General features: G+C 34.2%; 1 protein-coding gene across 5 annotated transcripts in view; it reads left to right on the forward strand.

Moving 5' to 3' along the window:
• The window catches only part of MTF2 (metal response element binding transcription factor 2), a 79,273-nt gene extending 62,406 nt beyond the window's left edge, over positions 1 to 16,867 (forward strand). For 4 of the 5 annotated variants that reach the window (XM_025931627.2, XM_086717570.1, XM_086717571.1 and 1 more), the window contains 6 exons: positions 6,402 to 6,469; positions 8,120 to 8,290; positions 12,104 to 12,209; positions 12,332 to 12,384; positions 12,496 to 12,600; positions 14,209 to 16,867. In XM_025931627.2, the coding sequence (XP_025787412.1) occupies positions 6,402 to 6,469; positions 8,120 to 8,290; positions 12,104 to 12,209; positions 12,332 to 12,384; positions 12,496 to 12,600; positions 14,209 to 14,566 (861 nt within the window). In that variant the 3' untranslated portion in view covers positions 14,567 to 16,867. Of the gene's footprint in view, positions 1 to 6,401; positions 6,470 to 8,119; positions 8,291 to 12,103; positions 12,210 to 12,331; positions 12,385 to 12,495; positions 12,601 to 13,948; positions 14,022 to 14,208 lie in introns of all 5 variants that reach the window. The other variant, XR_015254879.1, reaches the window with a different exon arrangement.
• Positions 16,868 to 25,058: the final 8,191 nt, after the last annotated feature.

Below are 25,058 nucleotides of genomic sequence, written 5' to 3' on the forward strand. Positions count from 1 at the left end.
GCTTTGTAACTTTTAGACATGAGGCAGTTTATAAAAGGTTGATGACAAGTAGAATATCAGGGTTTTTTGGGTTGTTTTGGGGGGTTTTATGAGGCATAAAGGAGAGCATAATGCACATTTATTTAAAAGTTGGTAGGTCAGCTGCATAAAATATTGAAACAAATACCTGCAGAATACTTAGATTTTAAAAATCAGAGATACCATTTAAATCAATGGAGCCAAGATGTTTTGAGTATTAGAAGTTGGAATATAATGCTCTGTTTTCTGTTACATGCTTTTTTTCTGGGTGAAATTTGAGAGAAAAGGAGTGACTTACAAATTTGATAAATTTTAATAAACTGATTAGTAATAAAAGAAAAACAAGTATAAGGCACTAACAACTGTAGTGTTCATTATAGTTATCTTAATATGTAAAGCTTTAATACATTCTTTTAAAATGCTTTCTTTCTAGCCATGGTTCTTTTCAGCACTTCTTATGCAGACACATCTATAGTCTTAGTGCATTTTATGTATCATATTAAATTCTGTAGTGGTTACTTAGTGTAGACAGTGGGCACACATAAAAACTCAAGTTACTTTATTTCAGATGCTTTTATTAGAATAAAAAATGATACATAGATTTTATTCAAGAGGCTGAAAATAGAGAGTAAAAATCACAATTAGCATATTTAAATTTTTTTTTTTTTTTTTTTTAATTTGAGAGAGAGAAAGAATCCCAAGCAGGCTCCATGTTCAACATGGAGACTGTAGCTTGGCTTGATCTAACAACCATGAGATCATGACCTGAGCTGAAATCATGAGTTGGATGCTTAACCGACTGAGCCACCCAGGTGTCCCTAGTCTATTTTTAAGAAATGAGTTCAGTTTATGAATTTCAGGTATCTCAGTTCTAGCTCAGGTGGTTCAGTTCTGACACATAAAAAAAAAAAATTATTTCATTAGTAGATACATGTTCTCATTTTCCGTAGCTTTTATGGGGTAATGTCTTAGAAATAAGAAATTTTGATTTCTTATTCTTTGTGAATATGGAAAATTTAGTCTTTGCAAAATTTAAAAATTAAGAGGAAACAGGGGTGACTGGCTGCCTTAGTCATTAGAGCATGCAACTCTTGATCTTGAAGTTGTAAGTTTGAGCCCCATGTTGGGTATAGAAATTACTTAAAAATAAAATCTTACAAAAATAATTAAGAAGAACAACAGTATACTCTAATAAAACTTGACAACAGAAAAGTTTCACTGTTCTGAAGAGTGTTTACATTTTTTGGAGCCATCACATTTATTAACAAGTGGCTTTCTAATCATTTCTCATTGCTTTGTCTCTGCATTAAAAAGAAGAAAATATTCAGACTTAGATTACTCATTCCATCCAGCAGTATTTACAGATGGAAGTTCAGCCTTTAATTTTGTGTTAATCTTTTAGATCTTTATACTGTCATTATAATTGGTTTTGAGAGTGAAATTTTAATAATAAAGAGACCATAACATTGATGCCAAGACCATAACATTGATGCCAGCTTGAACATTTACTCAATAATTTTCATTTAGTTTGCCTTATTAAATATTTGTGATAATAGAAACAAAAATAATACAAATAACGGATTATTCTGGATTATTAAAATAGTAAATCTTTGGTTAACTGAAATCAAATTGCGAATTGAGTCTTCCTTTTTGTTTATATTTATGTTAAAAACCTTTTTATAAAGTAGCATTAATTACTTTTAAAACATGAGAAAATACTGTATGTTAAGTAAATTGTTGGTTGAGTACTCGAGTCATTTTGAACATTAGTTCTTTTTTTTTTTTAATTTTATTTTATTTTTGAGACAGAGAGAGACAGAGCATGAATGGGGGAGGGTCAGAGAGAGGGAGACACAGAATCTGAAACAGGCTCCGGGCTCTGAGCTGTCAGCACAGAGCCTGACGTGGGACTCGAACTCACAGACTGCGAGATCGTGACCTGAGCCGAAGTCGGCCGCTCAACCGACTGAGCCACCCAGGCGCCCTGAACATTAGTTCTTATACATACTCTAGATTATGTTACATTGGCAGTTGCTCTAGAAGTTTCTCCTCAAAATTGAAACAAAACAGAAAAATAGCTGTAATTTTACTTCCTCCATCTAGGTAAAAGAAAAAAGACTTGTGATGACTTGAGAAGTTGATTGAGATTTGTATGACATTTTGTTTAGGAATATATATGGACACACTAGTATCAGGGAGGCACTAATATTTGCCATTCCTGAGCTGAATTAGGACTTAATTTTCTATATTACATATGATGACTCTCGCCACATAGTAATATTTCTGTGCTGTTTTGGAAGCCTAATAAATACTTTCTTCAGTTGCCAGTTGTGAAGCAGTCTTAATTGCATCAGTGATATCTGTTGAGTGTTTTGTACTTCTTTTTGTTGTTGTTGTTATAAAGGAACTATGACTTCTTTTATAACAAAAAGAAGTTTCAAAAATACTAAACTTCTTTTGGAGAAGAATTAATTTTGGGGGGAGAATATATCCTTTTATACTGAAAGGCAAATTTAACATTTATGTATCATGTTTTTTCCTTAGTTGGTTATTTCAGGATTGAAAAGAGAAGCTGAAACTTTTAGAACATATTGGATCATAATGATAGTTCTGTATCATGTTTCCTTAATGTGATTTTTTACACATCTTTGAGACTTTGTGCCTTAATGATTATCAATCATATGACCGAATGTAGCTATTTGAGAATCCACTGTTTTGAAATGTTTGCTTTGAGAGTAAAAATACGTAATACAACATTTGAGATCCCAAATAAAGCTTGCTTAAGGCTTTTTTTATTTAGAATGAGGAATTAACTTGTACTGGATTGCTTTTGGGAGTTAAAATGAGATATTCATAGCTTTTGGAATCTGCTTATTATTTGTCTTTAATTCCTAATGTGATCAAAAATCCTAGTTCTGTAAGGGCAGCCTACTTTTCTGTTAACCGTGGTCTTAAATTTTAAAAAACTATGTTGGCAAACAAATGACTTAAGCTGTTTGACATACTTAAGTCTAAGCAGCATGGAATTCAATACTGGTGATTGAAACTGTATTTTACCGAAGGGAAGAGTTATAACTATGCATAATAGTATTTATGTCTGTACAGAAATTTACAACCCTGAAAGTTAAAGCCTAGTATGAGGTTAGTGTCTGTGATAAAAGGAACAAAAATGGTTACTACGTTTATATTATAAACCTCATGAACAGATCGCAAACCTAGAATATGATGTTCTTCAGATCGCAAACCTAGAATATGATGTTCTTTTAATACAGATTACTTGATTTAAACTATAGTATCTGTACTTATTAGTCTTCAAAATAAACAAATGGATCTCTGCCCCCCCCCTTTTTTTTTGAGAGAGAGAGAGAGAGGGAGGGAGGAGGGGGAGAGAGAGAATCTTAAGCAGGCTCCATGCCTAGCCATGGGGCTAGATTTCACAATCATGACCCAAGCTGAAATCAAGAGTTGGACACTCAATCAACTGAGCCACCCAGGCGTCCAGAAAAGGATCCCATGACCCCATAATGCAAGTTGAAATATATATAGTTCTATGCAAAATAGTTTTAGAGTGCTAAAGGAACTTACAGATAAAATTTCTGAGACATCATAGAGAGTAAGTACCAAAACAAAGAAGAGAGTTCATTCATTGTGCTTTTCAAAAAGTGAAAGAGAAGTAGATTTGAGAAATTAGTCAGTTTTGTTGTTGTCAGCATAAATATAAAGCACATTTTTCAGATGTGTGGTTTGTGAAGATTTAAAAAGCAGTAAGGCAGGGTGCCTAGGTGGCTTAGTTGGTTAAGCATCTAACTTCAGCTCAGGTCATGATCTCATGGATTGTGAATTCTAGTCCTGCATCGGTCTCTGTGCTGACAGCTGAGTCTGGAGCCAGCTTCATATTCTGTGTCTCCCTGCCTCCCTCCCTCCCTCCCTCCCTCCCTCTCTCTCTCTCTTTCTCTCTCTGTCTCTCTCTGCTCCTCCCCTGCTCACGCTCTGCCTCTCTCTCTCTCTCTCAAAAATAAACATCAAAAAAAATTTTTTAAAGCAATAAGGAAAAACACTCTTTTACTATAATGTTTCTTTTTTTGATATGGTTAGCCACACTGGTGTGTCAAATGGGTATGGGTATGTTATAGACATTGTGTAACTCAATTTCAGATTAGATAATGAAATTTGAAGTGGTTAAAATTAAAAATTAAATGTATATGATACTAATTAATAGAATTAGTTAGAATTAATAGAATTCTAATTAATAGAAACAAAAGCAGTCAGTGGCTTGGAAATATTCTTGAGGGAGATTCTAATGGAGAGTCACAGGGTTCTGTCTGTGTCTACCTTCCAATTCAAGGATGACAGAACAAGAGGAAAGATGATCTCTAACAGAGACCTGAAAACAAAATCAAATTAACAGCAGTCACAATGTTTTGCTTTTAAGGCTTAAATACACAAACATCCAGTTCAGAAGAAGTAGCGTATGATAGGGAGCACTTGATTTGATCAGTTTATCTGATAAGATTTTACAGTTGGGGTGGTGAAGTAGAGATGAGGAAGTGGATGAAATTAGTTACCCAGAGCTTAATATGAGATAATCATGTGATGTGGCTGCTAAAAACTTTTAACATAATCTTACACTTAGACATAATCTTATACTTAGACATGACAAGCTGCTGCCAAATATTTGAAGAACTGTCTTGTAAAAGAGGGAATAGAAGAGTTCCAGGAAGGAAGGTGTTGTCCACCTATGGAATGGGCTCCCTCATAGGTGCCTCAGCAGCTTTCATCAATGGTAATATTTAAACCAAGGTTGAATGAATGTCAGTACTATAAAAGGGATTGCAGTATTGATGGAACCTTGAATTAGATGGACATCTAAAGTGTCTTTCCAGCTTTTAGGTCTGATTCTGTTATTTTTCTTTAATAGAAATTCTCTATCATTGGACACTACAGAAATTACGATAAGAGGAAGTGGTATGGTATAGAGGCATGAACACCAAACTGTCCCATTTCTTTTCTTTTTTTTCTAAAAGCACCCAATGCATCAGCACAGTATGGGCTCTCAGTGAATGTTGAATGAGTGGACTTTTGTCACTTGGGTTCAGATTCTGGCTCTCTCACTAATCAGCCATGTGAATTTGAGCACTTCATTTAACCTTTATATCTGTTAACTAATCTGTAAAATAAAGGGAGTTGGAGTAGATGACTCTGTCTCTTCTGCCTCCAACATTCTATTTAGCAGATTTGTTTTCTCTTTTTACTTGAAGCAGTTCTGAGGTTTGGAAGTTTAAATTGGTAAAGACCATACTGGTAGTAAAAAGTCAACTATGATATTCTGGAATTTTTTTTTTTAGTTTTTGTGGCTTTAATTGAGAATGGTCCTTCTATAATGTAGTTTTTTTTGTTACTGGGCCCCCATCTTTAAACTTGGAAGAAGATGCAGAAATGACTTTTAGGGGAGCTCTTTTGAAACAAAATAGTATTTTTTAGAATTGAATATTTAGATTTTAAAATGATTTCTGATGATAAATTACTGAGACATTTTGGGTTTTAGCGATGGCCAAAGTCTATAACCTTTATGAAAATAACTCCCCTCCCCCAGTTTCACAGAATTTTTCAAAATTACAGAGATTATGGGTTTCTGCTAATATTAGAAGTATTGGGAAATAAAATGTTATGTTTCTCATTTTTTATCCTCTTTTCCTACTAATATCTATTAGAAGCAATTGATACCTATTAGAATATCTATTAGAACCAATATATGGTTGATATTAAAGTCATTCATTCTATGTATTATTTCCTCGGATTATGGAATTAAAATAAATTTAGTAACTAATAAAATCCCATTTTTGTAGTGTTTTAACAGTTTTTTTTCAGACATGTCATTTGATTTATAAAATTACTTGTAATAGGATTTTTACACCTCTGTTATATATATATATATATATATATATATATATATATATATATAATTTTTTTGTTTGTTTAATGTTTATTTTCGAGAGAGAAACAGAAAGCAAGCAGGGGAGGGGCAGAGAGAGAGAGGGAGACATAGAATCTGAAGCAGGCTTCAGGCTCTGAGCTGTCATCACAGGACCCAATGGGGGCTCGAACTCACAAACGGCGAGATCGTGACCTGAGCCGAAGTTGGACGCTTAACTGATTGAGCCACTCAGACGCTCCTACTCCTCTTTTTATAGATAAGAAAACAAGAAGAGGTTAAATAACTTTAGATCATGCAGCTAGTCACTGAGGACCTGGAATTGGAACTTAGATCTTCTGACTATCAGTCAGTACTCTTTTCTTCTGCATCACATTGCCTCTATCTAGCACCTGTATATTACTAACTAATGAAATTATAGTGCTTTAAATTGTTTCTTGATACTTCACAGCTGGCAGACACACCAAAATCTGAAAGATATGAGCATGTTCTGGAGGCATTAAATGATTACAAGACCATGTAAGTTGATTTATTTTATGTATCCCTATGAGGGAGACTTGTAGTAAGTATAAGGAATAATGGCATTGTTTAAGAATTGTGGGGTTGATGTTTAGTACAAACCATTTTAAACTTTTAAATTTTAATTTCAGTTGAGCAAAGCAGTGATTCTCAAGGGTTGGAGAAGGGAAGAGCAATCCTCTGGGAATGGTGGATGGGAGGCAGGCATACCAATATCTCAGGGGCTTTTGGCTTGTTCCATTGAAAAACATATTCAGTAATGACTTGTTTTTATAATACAGTCCCCTGAAAATAAAATAATATCTTAGCTGGTGGGAAAATGCAAAAGATAGTGGAAAATATTATAGAGAATATTGGTTTTAAAATGATTGAGATCTTCTATGGTTTTAAGATCAGTTATTGCCATCAGTTGCAGAAAAATAGTAGTCTTAATTTTTTGATAATTGATTATTGTTGGATATATCCTTGTATAGACCTTTCTTTTTTTAAGAAATAAAAAGCATATCTACATTTCTTAAAAATATTTAAAAATTGCAATAGAAATAATTTTTTAAGTGTATATGCTGGCCCTTACCAACTGTTCAGCAATTTTATAAAATTTTTTTTGTAACAAGTTGCTTTTTTTGAACTTGACAGAATTTCCTCATTAAAAATGTTACAATTACTAGCAGCTAAATCTTTAGGTCAATTTAAAAAGCCATAAAGTGCCTGAGCATTTACAGTACTGGTAAAAATACTTTATGGGATGTGAATTCTGTAATCCAATTTAGGGTACCAGAAATACATATGTTCTTATTATGATAGAAATGGGAGCTTCCCTTTCTCAAACATGCATGGAAGTGGAAGAACATTCCAAGTGTTTGGTAGTGGTTCTGGAAGGTAGGCAGGGTATAGTAGAAGTAAGGTAGGTGGGGGTGTTTTGGATTAAGGAGCCTTAAGGACTTTGGAAGAGAGTTAGGAGCACATTTTTTAGAGACCCAAACCCACACCGAAATAACATTTTTCTGTTCCAGATTATTTCCAATTCTAAGTATGACACACTAGACACTCCTTTTATTTTCTGGACCTCTCATATTGGGTTCTCTTTTCCAGTGCTAACACCTGCTACTTTCTGGCCAGGGTTTCTCCCCTCACAGATTCACTCTGAAATAGAATTCTTCTTTTCCTAAACCATTTTTGAGATCTTTTAAACAGGACAATGAAATATGGAAAACACATATTGGGACTAAAAAGACACCACTCTCCACTTTCTTCCTTTAAAAAGTTAGATGCCATGTTTTATTATTTAAAAAAAAATTTTTAATGTTTCTTTATTTTTGAGAGAGAGAGCACCAGCAGGGGAAAGACAGAGAGAAAGAGACACAGAATCTGAAGCATAGATGCCACATTTTAAAAAGAAAAGTGGATGTGTGCTCTTCTCCCTTCCTTCTGATCCTATCCTTCCCCCCGACCTCCTTCGCCATTGTATCCAACTGTGGATTGACTCTGGGAGCAGATAAGAATCCAGGAAAGCAAAGGGAAAGAGCGAGTTTTGTAGTGTTGGGTGGACTTTCATCTATAAAGGCTTTATATCTGAAAGTTGTGAGTTAGGGTCTGACATGTATATGTGTTCAGTTTTTAAATTTTTAGTTAATTTTTTTAAAAATTTAGGTTTATGTCTGGGAAAGAAATAAAGAAGAAGAAGCATTTGTTTGGGTTGCGAATTCGTGTTCCTCCTGTGCCACCAAATGTGGCTTTCAAAGCAGAGAAAGAACCTGAAGGAACATCCCATGAATTTAAAATTAAAGGCAGAAAGGCATCCAAACCTATATCTGATTCAAGGTAAAAGTTGATCTGTGGCTTAGTTTTTCTCTTTAGCTTATTTGTAACTAAAAATGTGTTATTTAGTCTCATTAGTATATATGAAAGTGTAAGTGGCAGTTACCCTGATTTGTTTTCCTGTTTATAATTTCTTGCTTAGACAAGGTACAAAGAGTTAATGTTAGATGTTTATTTATTTATTTTAGATATTAGGCTTTCTAGGAATAAGCCTATTGGTTTTGTTTAGCAGACAGCTTAAGTACTAGCTTGTTCGTTTGTTCATTTTTCATTCATTCATTTATCCATTTATTTCCATTTATCAAGCAACTTAACTGTCTAAGTGCTGGGGATACAATAACAAACAAAACAGACTTTCCTTCTGCCTTGATGGGTTTACAGTATAGTGGTGAAGAAAGGTGGTAAATAATTACAGGTCATTCTAGTGCCATGTAGGGCATAGCATTTGGATTTAGGTTGTACTGGGATGGTTAGAGGTGAAGTGGTTTACTTTTAAGAAGGAATCTTAAAGACCTATCTAAGATGATATTTAAGCTGAAACTCAAAGAATGAGACTAACCTACCAATGTGAAAGAACAAAGGGAAGAATACTGCAGGTGGTGGAAATAACGAGTATGAAGGATGTGAGGTATGTTCTAGGAATTCACAGACTAGTGACGTATGAATGAGGGCTAGAGATTAGCATCAGGTGTTGGAAAGTTTGGATGGGGCGTGATCATGTAGAGTTGTGTAGGTCTTTGAGGAATTTTTTAAGAATAATGGGGAGCTATTTAAAGATGTAAGCAGATTGAATTATCCTTTAAAAATACTTCTTTGTGTGCTTTTGGAGAGTGGATAGGTATAGAGGTAAGAATAGAAGCAAACAAAAATGAAGACTCTTGCAGTCATCTAGGTGTAAGAGATTGCCTGGGTAGTGGTTTCAGTCAAATGGAGACAAAATAGATTTAAGACTTCTATTGGAGGCAAAATTCATTAGGTTAGCTAATGATTTAAACTTATGAAAGAAGGAGAAATCAAGTTACACAAAGCCCAGATTTCTGGCTTGAGCAGCTGGTGGGTGGTGGTGTCTGGTATCAAGACCTACAAGAACAGATTTTGGCAAGGTGAACGAAGCATTCTTCTGTGTCATACTAATTGAGTTGGAGATTTTTACCAGGAATATCTAAATGATGATGATGTTAGATATAGACAGCTGAGTGTGTCAGGAGCTCAGGAAGGGTTAGGGCACATGATACAAATTTGGAAGCTGATTTATAAGGCCATGAGAATGAATGAAATTACCTAGGAAGCAAGGAGTTGGTGGGGGAGAGAATGAGGCCCAGAGTAATGCCCTGTTATCATTTAGAGATTTGGAAGAGGTGAAAGAAACAGGAGGCTAAAAAAGAATGATCAATGAGATAGGAGGAAACCAGGAAAGTTTAGTGCCCTGAAAATCAAGAGAAGGGGGGTGTTTCAGAAAGATGAGCATATTAAACAGTATTGAATGCTGTTGAGAGATGGATTTAAGGTGAAAGGAAAATGATTGTTGGATAAGATAACATTCTGTTATTAATGGCCTTGACAAAAACAGGTTTTTTTGGAGAGGTAAAGATAGAAGTCAGACTGAAATGGGTTGAAGTATGATTGAATCCAGCACTGCTCAATTAAAATGTCAAAACTGGGCTTTTTCTACAAATAAAGGACATAGGCAGATTCATATAATAATAATGATAATAAAGGGAAAGGGGGAAATGGGAAATTAAGAACTCTGAATAAGAAGGGAGAAAGTGGAAAATGTTTGTGCGAGAACACTCAGAAGTAGTTTTACTTTGAAGAGAGGTAGACAAATGGAAGCTGAAGAGGAAAGGAAGTACTCAAGTGATGACTTTTAAATAGAAAATTAATTGGAACCTGTTTTTATGTGCTACTAGGAATGATCCAGTGGAAAAGAGATTGGTACAGGAGAGAGGGACAGGTAACTGAAAATATTGTAAAGTCCTTGAGAATCCAAAAGGGAAGGGATTTAGAACTTAAACATGGGAGTGGCCTTTGATAGGAGGACTTCTAGAACCCTTTTGTTGAAATTGGGTGAAAATAGGTACAGATACTAGTTCTGCTGTAGATTTGGTGTTTGGAAGATGACTGCAGTTATTGTTTTGGTAGCTTCTGTTTTCTCAGTGAAATACTGAGGTATAAAGATGGCTGAGGGTTGTGCAGAGAGGGAAATTTAAGGAGTAAATAAAAGGTATGAGAGTACCTGGAGAGTAAGAAAAAGTAATAACCCAGGGTTAACAGTGTTTCATATCCATTTGAATGTGTAATAAAGTAGATAATGCTTTTAGGTTGTTGTTTTTTTTCCCTAAAGCAAAGCATATTTACTCCTATCACTTTCAGATTTTATCATTAATCCTTTGCTATCAGTTGCCCATATTATGGATTAGAAAAAGGTTTACACAAATTTTCTCATTCCTATCACATTAATGAGACACTCCATCTGTGTTAGCTAGTTCATTTGATGCTACCGGGAAATGGTTCAACTTTCTTTCAAGGCATTCTCTATTCCTTCTGGGTCCTATGTATGAATTGGTCCTTTTAATCTGAAAATACTTTGTTTAATCCAGGGGTCCTGTATAAATGTTGATCATCTTAAAAAAAAAAAAAAAACTATACTTCCATCTATTTTATCCTTGAGACTTTTGATTGTAGTTCTAGTTATGCTTTATTCCTCTAGCTCCCCTACTTTCTCCTTCCTTGTACTTCCACCTTTATTGCCCAACTTTAGTTTGGTGTCTGGAGTAGTTTCTTTTCTAGTTTTCTCCATTCACCTCTTTCTAGCCTATTCTATGGTGTTATTCCTTGTCTGTGTAAAAACACAGGAAATTAAAATTTCCTGGGTAACTTTCTTATAGCACTTAACTCTTTTTATCAGCCTTTTTGTATGTATCTTTGTCACTTTCTGACTGTATTATGGACCCCTTAGCACAGGGAAGATCTTTGTATTTCTATTATAGCCCCCCCCCTTTTTTTTATATGGTAAATAATGTTTGTTGAATGAATGAAGTAGATGTTCTCTGTATTGATATTTGCCCTTTTCTTATTCCCTTCTATTAATTAGAGATGTCCTTGACTTGCTATTTTCCCCCTTCTTGCTTCATATTTGCTTTTATGTCTCAAAAACTGGTTTTCTAGATCTTTCTAATTGTACCTTTTGAATGACTCCCTGCCTAATATAAAGGATTCCTTCTTCTACACTCTTCCACCCTGGGTTTCATTCTCTTTATGATTGATATCATTCAAGAATATATATATTTATTTCTAAAGGCAACGTGTATTTATAGCTACTATATTTTAATACAGATACTTCCTGGCTCCATGTGGGTAATGACTAAGTTCATAATTACTTTTAGTAATAAATTCTTAAAATATTCCTTTAAGGGCCTACATAGTAACAACCTGGACTAAATAATGGAACTCTTGGGGGTTTGGAAATCTTCCTTCCAGTATAGTAGTCTGTTTTTGTTTTTGTTTATTAACTTTGAGGTTGTATATATTTTTCACAATTGTGGTAAAGAGAAAAGTTTTTCCCTTAAACTTTTCATATATAAATAATATCTGAGTCAAGAAATGTTTATTTAAATTGGAATGTGTTCTCTGTACGCACTTGACTAAATTGGTAGATTCAACTTACATTTAATTTTTTTGGTTTTTGTTACCATTAGTATAAAAATAAGTGTAACCTAATTATTACGTAAGTGGAGCTAAGCCAGTATATATTGTCCATTGTCTTTTTGTTTTTCTTTATGCAGAGATTAAATACATAATGATTTTATGTTTCAGGGAAGTAAGCAATGGCATAGAAAAAAAAGGAAAGAAAAAATCAGTAGGTCGTCCACCTGGCCCATATACAAGAAAAATGATTCAGAAAACTGCTGAGCCACCTTTGGTAAGAGGATGTGTTGGTATATATTCTCAAAGAAGACGGATGCTTGAAATTAACTGAGAAATGAGTATCTTTTTAGTTTACTTTAGAGCCATGCTTTAAGTATGTTATTTTTTATTTTCCAGGATAAGGAATCAATTTCAGAGAATCCTACCTTGGATTTACCTTGTTCTATAGGGTAAATAGAAAGTTATTTTCTCCTATTCTAGGAATTTTCTTTTGGGGGGAAATGAATATTTCTATTGTTATGTAATATAGTCGTTATACCATTTAAATTCTTTTGTCTTAGGAGAACTGAGGGAACTGCACATTCATCCAATACCTCAGATGTGGATTTCACGGGTGCTTCCAGTACAAAAGAAACTACCTCGTCTAGCATTTCCAGGCATTATGGGTAGATATTTTATATTCTTATTTCTTAACTAATTTTCTTCTAGATTCTTTTTCTTTGTAAAGTAATGATTAAATAAATTTTTAGCAATTGAAAGTGATGTAAATATGCCTTTCAGCGTTTGAGAAGCATCTATATGTAAATTCTTTAGGTTGTTATTAATATTCATCTGAAATTTCTGCTTTTCAGAGCTCAAACATTAAAAATTTGTTAGGAGATTTTGCTCTGTGCACAGAAGAGGTATACTGGTGTTAATAGGCTGTGCTCTTTTCCTTGAGACCTTTTTATGCTTCTAATATTGAGATAATATTTTTATCTAAAATTTTTTATCTTTAGGAATTTTTATCTTTAGGAGTACACAATATCTGAATCAGACATGTAAATCCTTTTGTTACTAAGAAGATTTTTAACTCAGGATTTCTATCAGTAGCAGACTTCTCTAATATTTTATTTAACCTAATTCTTCAGAATGATGCCTTTCCCAAAGCATGACGTATCAGGAATGAAAAATTAGTTTCCTTGGGGTCAGAGCTATGAGCTTGCAAGTTTTATAATTCCCTTAGTTTAATTTTTGTTAACACTTCAAAAACTGCTGTGTAAATTGTACAAAATTCAGAGTATTAAAAAGCTTAAAATGTAACTCATTTTTTAATGGATTGTGAATAATTGAACTGTGTTTGGCCTTTCACCAAGCATTGTGCTAAACTTTCCACATACATTGCCTTTTTAAATTCTTAAAACAGGCTTTTGAGTCGTAGATCTGTTATTCCCATTTTAAAGATAAAGAAACTGAAACTAACAGGTTTTAAGAAACAAGCATGGTCATTAACAAGCATAACAGAACTGGGATGTTGAGTCAGGCAGTATGATTATAAAGTCTTTGAATTTAACTTAGGCTGTATTCTCCCTTGTTAAAAGATTATAAAATCATTGAATTCCTGAGCTGAAAAGGACCTCAAAAATTATCTAGTTCAACCTCTTCACTTAATCTCTTCACAGAAGAGAATACAGAGGATAAGAGATTTGAATTTGGCCAGTATCACAGAGGTAGATTCAAGGTACCCTGATTTCTACTTTGTGCTTATTCCAGTTCATTACATTAGTTCACTATGCCTAGAACTGGTAATAAGAGAACATTTATTCTAGTTTTACCATCTGTTTAAGCCCATGGAACAATGTTGTATATATAGGAGGTACTTATTAAGTATTTGCTGCATTGAATGAGTGAATGAACTTTCTTCTTTTTAATCATAAGACTGTTGACAATATCTGACTAATGAATAGGGCCTCTTCTTGGTAAGAATTTGTCTCATTGGCCTCGTAATTAAAAACTTCCTCTGATTCTTTTAAGCTTAATAATACATTGTTAAGGAAGAAAAGCTCTTCAAAGGTCAGCCCCAAGAAGGTGATGGAGTCTAATGAAGGCGAGTGATAATCCATTTATAAAAATAGCATGTATTGTTTTGGTTTGGCTGATGTTTATGTCACCAACGGTATATACTTAGAGTAGTGTGATAGAAAAAAAATCTGAGAACACATTGTTTGGGCGAAGGATGCCTTATAAACTCAGTAGACAATTATGGCCTTTTTTTGGTTGTTGTTGTTCCGTAGATTATCTGACTCCAGAAAAAGAACTCGTACAGGAAGATCTTGGCCTGCTGCAATACCACATTTACGGAGAAGAAGGGGTCGTCTTCCAAGAAGAGCACTCCAGACTCAGAACTCAGAAATTGTAAAAGATGATGAAGGCAAAGAAGATTACCAATTTGATGAACTCAACACAGAGATTTTGAATAACTTAGCAGATCAGGAGTTGCAACTCAATCATCTAAAAAACTCCATTACCAGTTATTTTGGTGCTGCAGGTAGAATAGCATGTGGTGAAAAATACCGAGTACTGGCTCGTCGGGTGACACTTGATGGAAAGGTGCAGTATCTTGTGGAATGGGAAGGAGCAACTGCATCCTGACTGTAGGACTGAACATTATGTTCACTGCACTCTCATTCTCTGTAGGTACAGTTCAAAGTCCTAAAGGAGTCTGGCTTTTCCTATCTTTCTTAAAAAAAAAAAAAAAAGTCAAAAAAATTCACAAAAGGAGATGATACTAGCCTTAACATGTACCTGTCAATGTTATGGATATTGTCATAAAAAAGATATCTTTTAAAAATCAGAACAGAGACTTAATTTTTTAAATCTTAAGATTTGTAGAATGTTTCTAGGATAGGATATTAAAAATGATTCAAATCCATGCATGGTGTTAGATAATTTTTCTAATTATTCCATTGAGTCAGTTTTTGTGATTAGTGGTTATCAGATCAAACAGATCATGTAGATAGATAGCACAAGTATATGGAGAAACGTTGTCTGTTTTGTTACCAAAATGTTGGAAAAAATTTATTTCAATACCTTTCAGATTTCATAAAGTGCAGTGTATATAATGCCTACTAAAAGACTGTAAAATATTGAAATTTTCTTTCACGCAAAGTGTAAAAAATATATTGAGCCTGTAAATTGCTCTGTGACTAGACTTCATTGTCGTCTTAATATATTCTTTGCATGTGCATATATGTACACATGTGTGTATATATATGTGTGTGATTATGTGACCTATGCAATACAAATTATGGGAATGGGCAGCTTTGGAGTATATATCCCATAATTCTTTTTTCAGGAATAGTTGCAGTATTTACACAGCAGCATTTCTTCTCAGGCTTTTATTGGGTGCTGTTGCTTGCTATGTATGAAGAGAAATGTGTCAAACAAGTTTAAAGTTTAGTGTGTTCTGAAGAAGGGTGTGAACAACAGTGTTCATGGGCTTTTAGAATGCTTTTCACTTTCAGTCCTTGTAACTCAGCTGTTCAGTACCTAAAACCAATTCAAATAATATGAACATTATCTCCTACTAGAAGTAACATTTTCAAGTTTTCATGGCACATTATGATTGTAAATGTCTCTCAGTTTTAACAGTAAGTCTATAGGAGTCCCGTGAAGATTCCTGAAATGTCTGTAGTAACTGTTAGTCATGTTGAATAAGTGTAGTATGAACAAAGTATTTTATTGCACAGGGTTAACAAACAGTATGTTGCCTGACAAGGCTACTGCTGTTTTATTACAACATTACCTCTTGTTTTTATAAAATGTACCAAGATTTAAATTGATAACTTTATTTTACATGTAAAAAAACAGTTTCTTTTATCACCAGTGTTAGAGTTGTCTTCTGTTTCTTTTTGTTTTGTTTTGTTTGTTTGTTTTCTTTTTTAGCCAAAGAGTAAACAGAAGAATATTCTTATTTTGGTGGCTGTTCATTTTACTCTTAAAAGTGATTGGTGGATTTTAGCCTAAAAATTGGGGAATTTGCCGCCAAAATGAAAAATATGTAAAGTGTAGTGGTTACAGAGCGGTAAAAATGTGGGTTAGTACTTATTTATTCCATTGATTGATTATTTGACTGTTTATAAAGAAAGTTGCTTTATTTCTTTAAACATCTTCAAAAGATGACCTTTTCTTGTCACATTATAGCCAAAAGAAGCAGAGAACTTCGTTGTCCTGCATTTGGTTCCTGGTTGGCCAGGTATAAATGAGCTTTACAAAAGTGCAAATTAAAAACTGTCACTTCTGTTTACCTCCACCAAAACTTGATTTTCCCCTAGCTATTAATTTAAAGTTGCCTTTCCTGCAGCTGCAATATTTTGAATAACACACAGAGTTTGTGTTGATTTTGAATGTTTGTTTATATCTAGGGGTAATGGAAAATGTAAATCCCGTGTAACCTTATTCACTCCACCTGTATCATATTATTTCATTTTCCCCAAAGTCCTTTAATTCTAACTGAACACCAGCAGTATTTTTAGTAACTCTTTCTTTAGTATACATGGAAGATGATTTATTAAGCTGAACTGTCTTTAGACGTAATTATTGTGAATGTCTGTTTTATTTTATCATGGTGGTTCACATGGCTCTGATGTTCAGTTTGTATTTTTGGAATTGCTTTACTTAGAATTAAAACAGACCAACATTAAATGTGTGTATTTTTTAAAGAGCTAATGAGTTTTGCTTCTGTATTTGCTTGAAAATACACACTGATGCAGTAGATGACTGCTTTTATTTAGCCAGGGAGCTAAGGATTGTTCCACTTCCACTGTAAATATGTTCACTTGAATTAATCTTTATGAAACTTGGCTTTCATTTTCCTCTTGTCCCTCAAATAATAATTATTGCATGTTCATCCAAAAGGATCCTTTAAAAAATAAACTGTTTAGCCAGCTCGTATACTTCCTACTTGAAAGACAATATATCTCCCTCTATCTGCCTTGTCCTTAAAATTCAAGAAAATTCAGACTTTTCAACTATGTTTTCCCCCCTTATATAGAAGGTGTTATGGTTCACATCAAAGGATTCTTTTTTTTCCTAAAAAGCTTTGCTCCTAGGCTATAGCGATAAAAGATATAAATACAGTATGCCTTACTCATTTTAATTACATTTTTATTCAAAACAAATACATTTTTATAAATACTCTGATAATAAATGATAAGTATGGATTTTAATATGATCTAACTAGATCATAATATGAGCTTATCAGAGTTATTCTATAAATTCTAATGTAGTCAGATGTTGCTAGTCATATTTTGTTACTAAATGTTTAACAAGTGAATGTTAACTGATGTGTGAGTTGAGGGTCTCTCTTATATTTTGCAAGTTATGTCAAACTGTACATGTTTAGTTTCTATTGTGTATATATTCAGAAGATTTCTGTTCTCAGTGTTGGGTGGGGGTAGAACTAATTCTTTTGGGCCATTAGGTTTTGGTTGGAGCATGATCTGACTTGCATAGTTATAGCAGACTGTTGTATAATGTTCTAGAGTTGTTTGAGTGAGGATGTGATGGCAAAGCAAGATGTCCATGCAGCTTTGGGAGATAGTTTAAAAATGCCCTTTAATGTGGGGAAGATTTCCTGTTTAAATTATATTTGAGTACTTCTGTGAATATACACTCCCAAAAGTCTCCTTTGGTTTTTTCTGTGGTAGTTGATCAGTCATCTTCTTTCCTCAAGAAAATAAAAACTTGACAGTAAAATGTAAAGTGAGAATTTTATCTAATCGTGGATTCTTTTCTAATTACTAGCAGTTAAGAAACCACATGTCAGACTTAAAAAAAATTTAGAGCTGGGAGAAGCTATGAAAGCAAACTGATTGGGTCTCTGAATAACAAATAGATTGGGAATAAGTACAGTATTTGTAATTCTTAAGTTATATCAAAATGTCTTGGGGTAGTAGCTAGATCAAAATATTATACTGTCTGTATATTTAAAGTTAGAATAAGGTTGCAAATTAACTAGCTCACTTTATTTTTCTCCCCTTCCCTTACTTCTACCCAACAAAATCCCTTATAGCTTACTCCTCTGGCATTTTCTCTGTTGGAGATAATGAGTATTGAAATTGGATGCTTAGTAATAATTCCTCACTTTTGCAACATCTTCAAGGAATGTGATGTCTCATTCAAGAAAATTCTACTGGATTTAAGCAAACAAATGAACCAAATCTTCATAAATGATAAGATGTATTTATTGGATAAAACAAAAATATATCCTGTTCAAAATCATTAGTCTAACTTTTGTTCCTTGTATTTACCAAAAGGTATTCAGTTTTTTCTTTTTCTTTCCATGCTTTCACAAGTGAAGGTGATACAGTCTCAAAACTAACATGAATTGGTTAATGGGAGGCAAACGAAATTTTAGGTCATGGTTTGTGGCCCTTCAGAACTCAACTCTACCCACAAAAGTCTTATTCCTTAAGTATTTAATTACTTTCATTGAGTTTTCTTACGTATCACAGGAGTAACACTGACAGTGAGTTCATGTAACACATGAAAAATATCTGCTAGGTTGGTACTACAAAACTGGCAAATGACTGTGTTGGAGGGCTTTGTTTACTCTTGAAGTTACAGTGTGAGAGGTAGTGTACACCTGCCTGTTAGCTTCCACTGCCTCCCTTGTGGATGTGTATGTTTGATCCTTAGTGCTTTTGTGTGTGGCCTAGGTTTGGGAAATTAAGTAAGGCTAGTTTACATTTGATTGATTTCTACCAAGTTTAGTCAACCCATCATTAATTATGTCAAGTGCTGAAAAAAAATGTTGACGATATCTGAATGAATATCTAGCAGCTAATCAAAAGTAAGTTTTTCATATCAAGCAGAAGTTAACAGTAAGCTCACCAAAAACCGTTCTTTTAAGAAATCAAGTTTTCACATGTTTTATTTTTGCCAGAGAAATCTTTTTGAATGTCTTTTTAAAATTTGATTACTGTTACAATGTTTTCTATAAGTTAATTTGCATATGTGACTTAAGGTACATAAGAATTTATGTAAGTAGATTACATTAAAAGTTACTCAGTGAGGTTGCAAATTTAAGTTAAATGTTAATACCATCTAGTATAAATGAATATATACTTAGTGAAGGATTATAATTAATGTTGTTTTGACTGATAATTGATCTCTTATATATTATAACTAATGCTATTAGTGGAATGTAAGGAAATTTCTATACAGGATTTCCTAGAATGCAGAATTAGTGGAATGTAAAGAAATTTTGCCTATATAGAATTTGAGACAAAAACAAGATTTTCTGAGAATTTGGGTCTCTTTTACAAATATATAAAGCTTGCTTAGATGGCTCTGAAGTTAAACTTTTCCTTGAGGAGAAATGGGAGTTCAAGGAGATGAAGCTTATTGGAGAGGGTTTTGGAAGGGAAAGCCTATTAGCTCATACAAGATTTGTGGAGGCATAGTTTGGTTCCTGTATTCCTTTGTCACCAAATCTTTTCCAGAATGCAAGAGCAAATCTATAACAAGTCCATATTTTTTATATTATAATTTTGCATAACCTAGTGTCTTAGTCTTTCTGTGTTATTATTTATCTTTGGATGTAAATTTTCCAGTGAAGAATTATGTCATTAGAAATTCATTCTTGATACCTCTTTATAAACTGTAGTTTATAAGCAACTTTTAAACCATTAAATGAGACCAGAAGTATTTAAAATGCTACTTTATTAAAGATTTTTCTAGACTGTATTAAGTAATTAATGTTTTTTAAACACTATCTTTAGTATGTTAACCTTTTTCTAATTACTGGGAGATGGTGAACATTTATTGTATGTTGCTATAATATGGTGGTACTCTCAGGGGTTTAGATGTGGGTAGGGGAATGTGTCCTTATTCATAAAACCTTAGGCTAGGTGGTGCTTTTATTATACTTGTCTGCTTTACACGTATCTTCTGTGGCAGTGCCTGTGTTAAGAAACCTCATTTATTTACAGTGCATTGAACAGTTTTTCTCCTTTCTTTTCTCCCACGTAGCTTCAAAACATTTTAATTTGCTGTAGAGTGGAAATAATTTAACCAAGGTTTTTTGGAACAAAGAGATAACCAGGTAAATAAAATTTTAATTTATTTATTTTTTTAAAAAACTTCTAAGAGAGCATGCATGCATGTATGTGAGCTGCAGGGAGGCAGAGAGGGAGAGAGAGGGAATCCCAATCTGTGTTGATAGCTCAGAGCCTGATGCAGGGCTCTATGCCACAGACCATGATGAGATCATGACCTAAGCCGAAATCAAGAGCTGAACGCTCAACCAACTGAGCCACCCAAGCACCCCAGGAAAAATTTAAACCTTATTTACCTACAGTTCTGATTTTTTTTTTTTTTTTTTTTTTTAGATTCTTGAGTGAGTTTTTGGGAGTGATTTCCTCTGAAAAAGTAGCTTTTTTTTTTTTTTTAAATATTTATCACACAGGGGCATCTGGATGGCTCAGTCGGTTGTGTCCAACTTCAGCCTAGGTCATGATCTCGCCATTCTCAAGTTCAAGCCTCGCGTTGTGCTGTGTGCCGACAGCTCAGAGCCTGGAGCCTGTTTCAGATTGTGTCTCCCTCTCTCTCTGCCCCACCCCACTCATGCTCTGTCTCCCTCAAAAATAAACATTAAACATTTTTTTAAAAAATATTCATTACACAAGATTTTTCTCATTTTTCTTCCAGTTTTATAATGTGTATAGGATTTTTAGAAATCTGATAGCTGAGTGAGTTAAGGCTGCAATGTAGGCTAGAGTAGGTTGATTATTTTGTGCCTCTCCAATCGATCTTCAGATTACGTTGATAGCAAAAACTTCTTGGAAAAAGTAGTACCATTGTTTTCTATTATCTAGTAATTGGAGTAAGATGAAAGCAAAATTACAATGCAGAAAATATCAATAGACTGGTCATAAATCTGCTCTTACATTCTGGAAGACATTTCGTGACAAACAGGGACATGGGAACCAAAATTGTGCCTCTGTAAGTCATAGATGAGCCAATAGGCGTTTCCTCTCCAATATGGTGTTAGATTTCATTGGCTCATGCCATATCTGCATTACGGAACAGAGAAGAGTGTCTTGTCTAGTGTGGACTTGTCATACAAGAATAGCAAATTGACATGTTTTCATTATATGCACATATTTAATAGTCCTAAAGGTAGCTTAAAGGAATAGAGAGGAGATGGTATTTCAGTCAGAGCAATAATGAACTGCTAATTTCCATGACTTTATAAGTTAAATGGGTATAAGAGTTGATATTAGTAATTTAACTTTTTAGTACTTTAAGTGCTAAAAATGACTGCAGGGGATCATAATTTCTAAGAAAATGGTTGTTTTACTAAATTCATATAAATAATGTATGTTGGCTAAATTTGGTTTCTTTTATGATCTTGGCTAAAGTTAAGAAAATGTGTAAAATTTTAAGTTACCTGTGCTTGTTATTGTCTTTGTGTGGAAGGTATAATTCCAAATGTTACAGTAGGATTAAGTTCTTGAATTTTTAAAAATTACTTTTAAATGATTTTCAAACTTTGAAAATATTTTAAAATTCAGTTTTTACTTAAAAAGTAGTATGTAATATAAAGGCTCATGTTCTTTTTTTTTTAATGTTTATGTTTTTTAGAGAGAGAGAAAGCGAGCAAGCATGAGAGCACTGGGGGCGGGGGGGGCGGAGGGGGAGAGGGCAGAGAGAGAGGGAGACACAGAATCCAAAGCAGGCTTCAGGCTCTGAGCTGTCAGCACAGAGCCCAAGGTGGGGCTCGAACTCACTAACCATGAGATCATGCCCTGAGCCAAAGTCAGGCACTTAACTACCCAATGAGCCACCCAGGTGTCCCAAGGCTCATATTCTTTAAGATACAGTTTACATTTTGGGGCCTTTTCTAGAGAAAATGTGTGTTTTGTCGGCCTATTATTATAATATTTTATCTGCTAATGGAAAATGCTAGTGTCTTAGATAAGCAAAATTAGCAAAATACATAAGCTATGTATATAGATTTGGAATCCAAGGGCTTTCTATTTGGTTAGGCTCGTTGAAATTATTCCTGTGTTCCTTAAGCAGACTGAGTTAAAAAAGTAAAAGTTGGAAACTTAGAAACATGGCATAAGAATTAAAAAAGGAAGTGCTGGGTTAAATTTTTTAATAGAGAATGAACAAAATATTGATCCATACTTAATACTAAGTTAGGCTGAAAATACGAACCTTCCCCATTAAGATTTATATTGCAGTGAAAATACCATGATAAAACAGAATTTCATCTACTCACTGTGATTATTTGCCTTAGAAATAGCATGATTTTTTTTATTATAGCAAGTGGGTATAATTTGGTTTTACATCTTTTAAAATTATATCCTTAACACAAGGAGGGCATTTATATTGAGACGTAGCACTGAACTCAGTTTAAGATAAGCCACTACTTATTTATAAATAAAATCATTTCATAAATTTAGGTATAGTTTTAGTTAAATAAAATCATCTGTTTATTTCCTAAGAGTCTCCTTATTGCTCTTCTCTTTTTTAAAGAAAACATTTATTTATTTTGAGAGAGTGAGAGAGCAAGCAGAGGAGGAGCAGAGAGAAATGGAGATAGAATACCGAGCAGGCTTTGCACTGTCTGCACAGACCCTGACATGGGCCTCGAGTTCATGAAGCGTGAGCTCATGACCTCAACCCAAATCAAGAGTCAGACCTGAGCTCAACCTACTGAGCCACCCCTGCTCTTATCTTTGAAAATTAAAAAAACAAGAAAACAAAAACCCCCACAAAACCTTAAGTTTTCTGGATGTTTAAAATGCTGTACTGTGGAGGTGTTTGTATTAGTTTCCTAGGGCTGTCAAAACAATTTACCACAGGCTTGGTAGCATAAAGCAACAGGAGTTTATCTCTCACAGTTCTAGAGGCTAGAGCATGAAATCAGGGTGGTGGCAAGGTTGATTCCTTCTGGTAGCAGCCAGCAATCCTTGGCTGTAGACACATTACTCCATTTCCTGCCTTCAATTTTATAGCTTTACCCTTTGTCAAATCTCTCTTTATAAAGACAGGAGTCATTGAATTAAGGGGCCACCTTAAATCCAGGATCATCTCATCTCAAGATCTTTAACTTAATTACATCTGCAAACACCCTGTTTCTAAATAAGGTCCATTGACAGGTACTTGAGTTAGGACTTGGATGTTGGTGGAGATATAACAATTCAACCCACTTCACTATTACAGGGTTTTTTTGGGGATGGTATATGGTTCAGTTACTAAAAATTGTGTTTCAAACCATTTTGTGCTGTTTACCCAAATGCAACAGCTCTTCTTTGAATACCTAGTAGTTGTTGTGAAGAGAGATGAAATATTAGGAGCCCTGTCTTAATTCTTAAATTATGAAGGGCACAGACATAACTAAATTTAAGTTGAGATGTGTTAAGTACTATGGAATATTTGTCCCAAGTTCCGTAGGAACCTGAAGCAGCATTAGAGAAACACTTCTTATTGAACACAATGTCATTTGGTTTTGGTTTGAAGGAGGATTGTGTTTGACTGGCAAAAATAGGATAGGATAAGAAACAGCATTAAATAAATTCAGAGATGGACTTTGGTTGAGGGGTGAATTCAAGAGCTATAGTTTAGAGAATGACACAGTGTTAAGGTAGGTCATAAACATAAGAATTAAGCAACAGTGGAAAACGTGACTGCTGGTATCCAAATAGGTGCTATATCACCACAGAAATGAAATTGATTTGGACTGCAATATATGTAATATATGTACTTTGAAGAATGGGTTAGCTTAAATACAGACTAAAGGAAGAGAAAAGCTCAGTTCAAAATGAAGGAGCAGAGTAAGAATAGGCCTGGAGTTGAGATTGAACATATCTCTTGATATTTAGTGTCTGTTGTTTTCCAAGAGACTACTGGGAGGAAAATGTGAGGTAGATAGTTACTATCATCCCCTAGTGTTCTCTTTGCTGAGAATGTAAGAATGTGTATGTTTAGCTATTTAAAGGGGTCAGAGTGGCAAGAGGATTTGAGAAGGGAGAGATTACTTTTGTCTAGGGCCTGGCTGTGGAGGACATTTGAGAGAAGGTTATTATTAGGGAAGACTTAATGAAGGACTTTAAACTAGAACATGAATATTAGGAATCTGTAGAGAAGGGAGCATAATAATAATAGCGCATTCCAGAGTGCAGAAAGTGGAAGCAACGTCATGAAGCTGATGCACAGAAAAGGGAAGTACGTGGTGTGGTTGAGGCTGGACAAGATCAGGGATTCTGATGGGCCTGCTGTGATAGGAGTGCCATGCTATAGCGTCTTGTGAGATTAATTTGGCTTTGGTATGTAGGATGATTTAGAGGAAAATGTGTGAGTGCCAGGCCTAGATTTACATCTAGGTAAATCTGAGGTAGCAGAAGCAGTGGAAATGGTAGTAATATGTCTGTGTGATTAGGGAGCTGAGGGGACAGTTGATGATTGAGCAAGTAAGGTGTCTTTTAAGTTTTGAGAACCTGGGATGCTAATGATGTTATTAAATGGAACAGAAGAGGGGCAGGCCTGCTCAGAAAACGGTAAAGAAGGAAGATAAGCTTAGTTGGAATAAACAGTTCATGCTTGGAAGTAACGTTAGAAGTAAAGAAGTAGACTAGGACTGTATTATTGAGCAAGAATAGTGTTCATTGCTGCTGCTTCTGCTGGGCATTTCCCAGAAGTTTATTATGTTCTTTATTATTAAAAACTTGTTCATCATCATTCTTTTAAGCAAAGACCTAAAACACTCAAGTTTCTTTATGGTGGTGGTGTGGCAGGTATGTAGAAAATTTTCAATGACATGCTGTCATAGTCAAGAAATAATTAGTTGAGAGATTTAAGGTGTCAGCTGAACAAGTGTTTTGTTGAAGAAAGTAATACCTGTATTTATAGTGGGAAATCACTGTGTTTTATTTTGAAGCAAAAGCACTTAGAAGTGTTTCCAAGAGACAACTTTGTGGGGCTTTTTCTAGGTGGACACTATTTTGCGGATTCAAAAGTCCATTTTGTGCTCCAAAGTGGTGTTGCATAAAAAGCAGCTTGTAATAAAAATCATAATAGGAAGTATTTTCTGAAAAGAATATTGAAAAAAAACTAATGTGCAAATAGTTTG

Source organism: Puma concolor, chromosome C1 (assembly GCF_028749965.1).
Source record: "Puma concolor isolate L17-30 chromosome C1, mPumCon1.1.hap2, whole genome shotgun sequence".
Classification (NCBI taxonomy): Eukaryota; Metazoa; Chordata; class Mammalia; order Carnivora; family Felidae; genus Puma; species Puma concolor.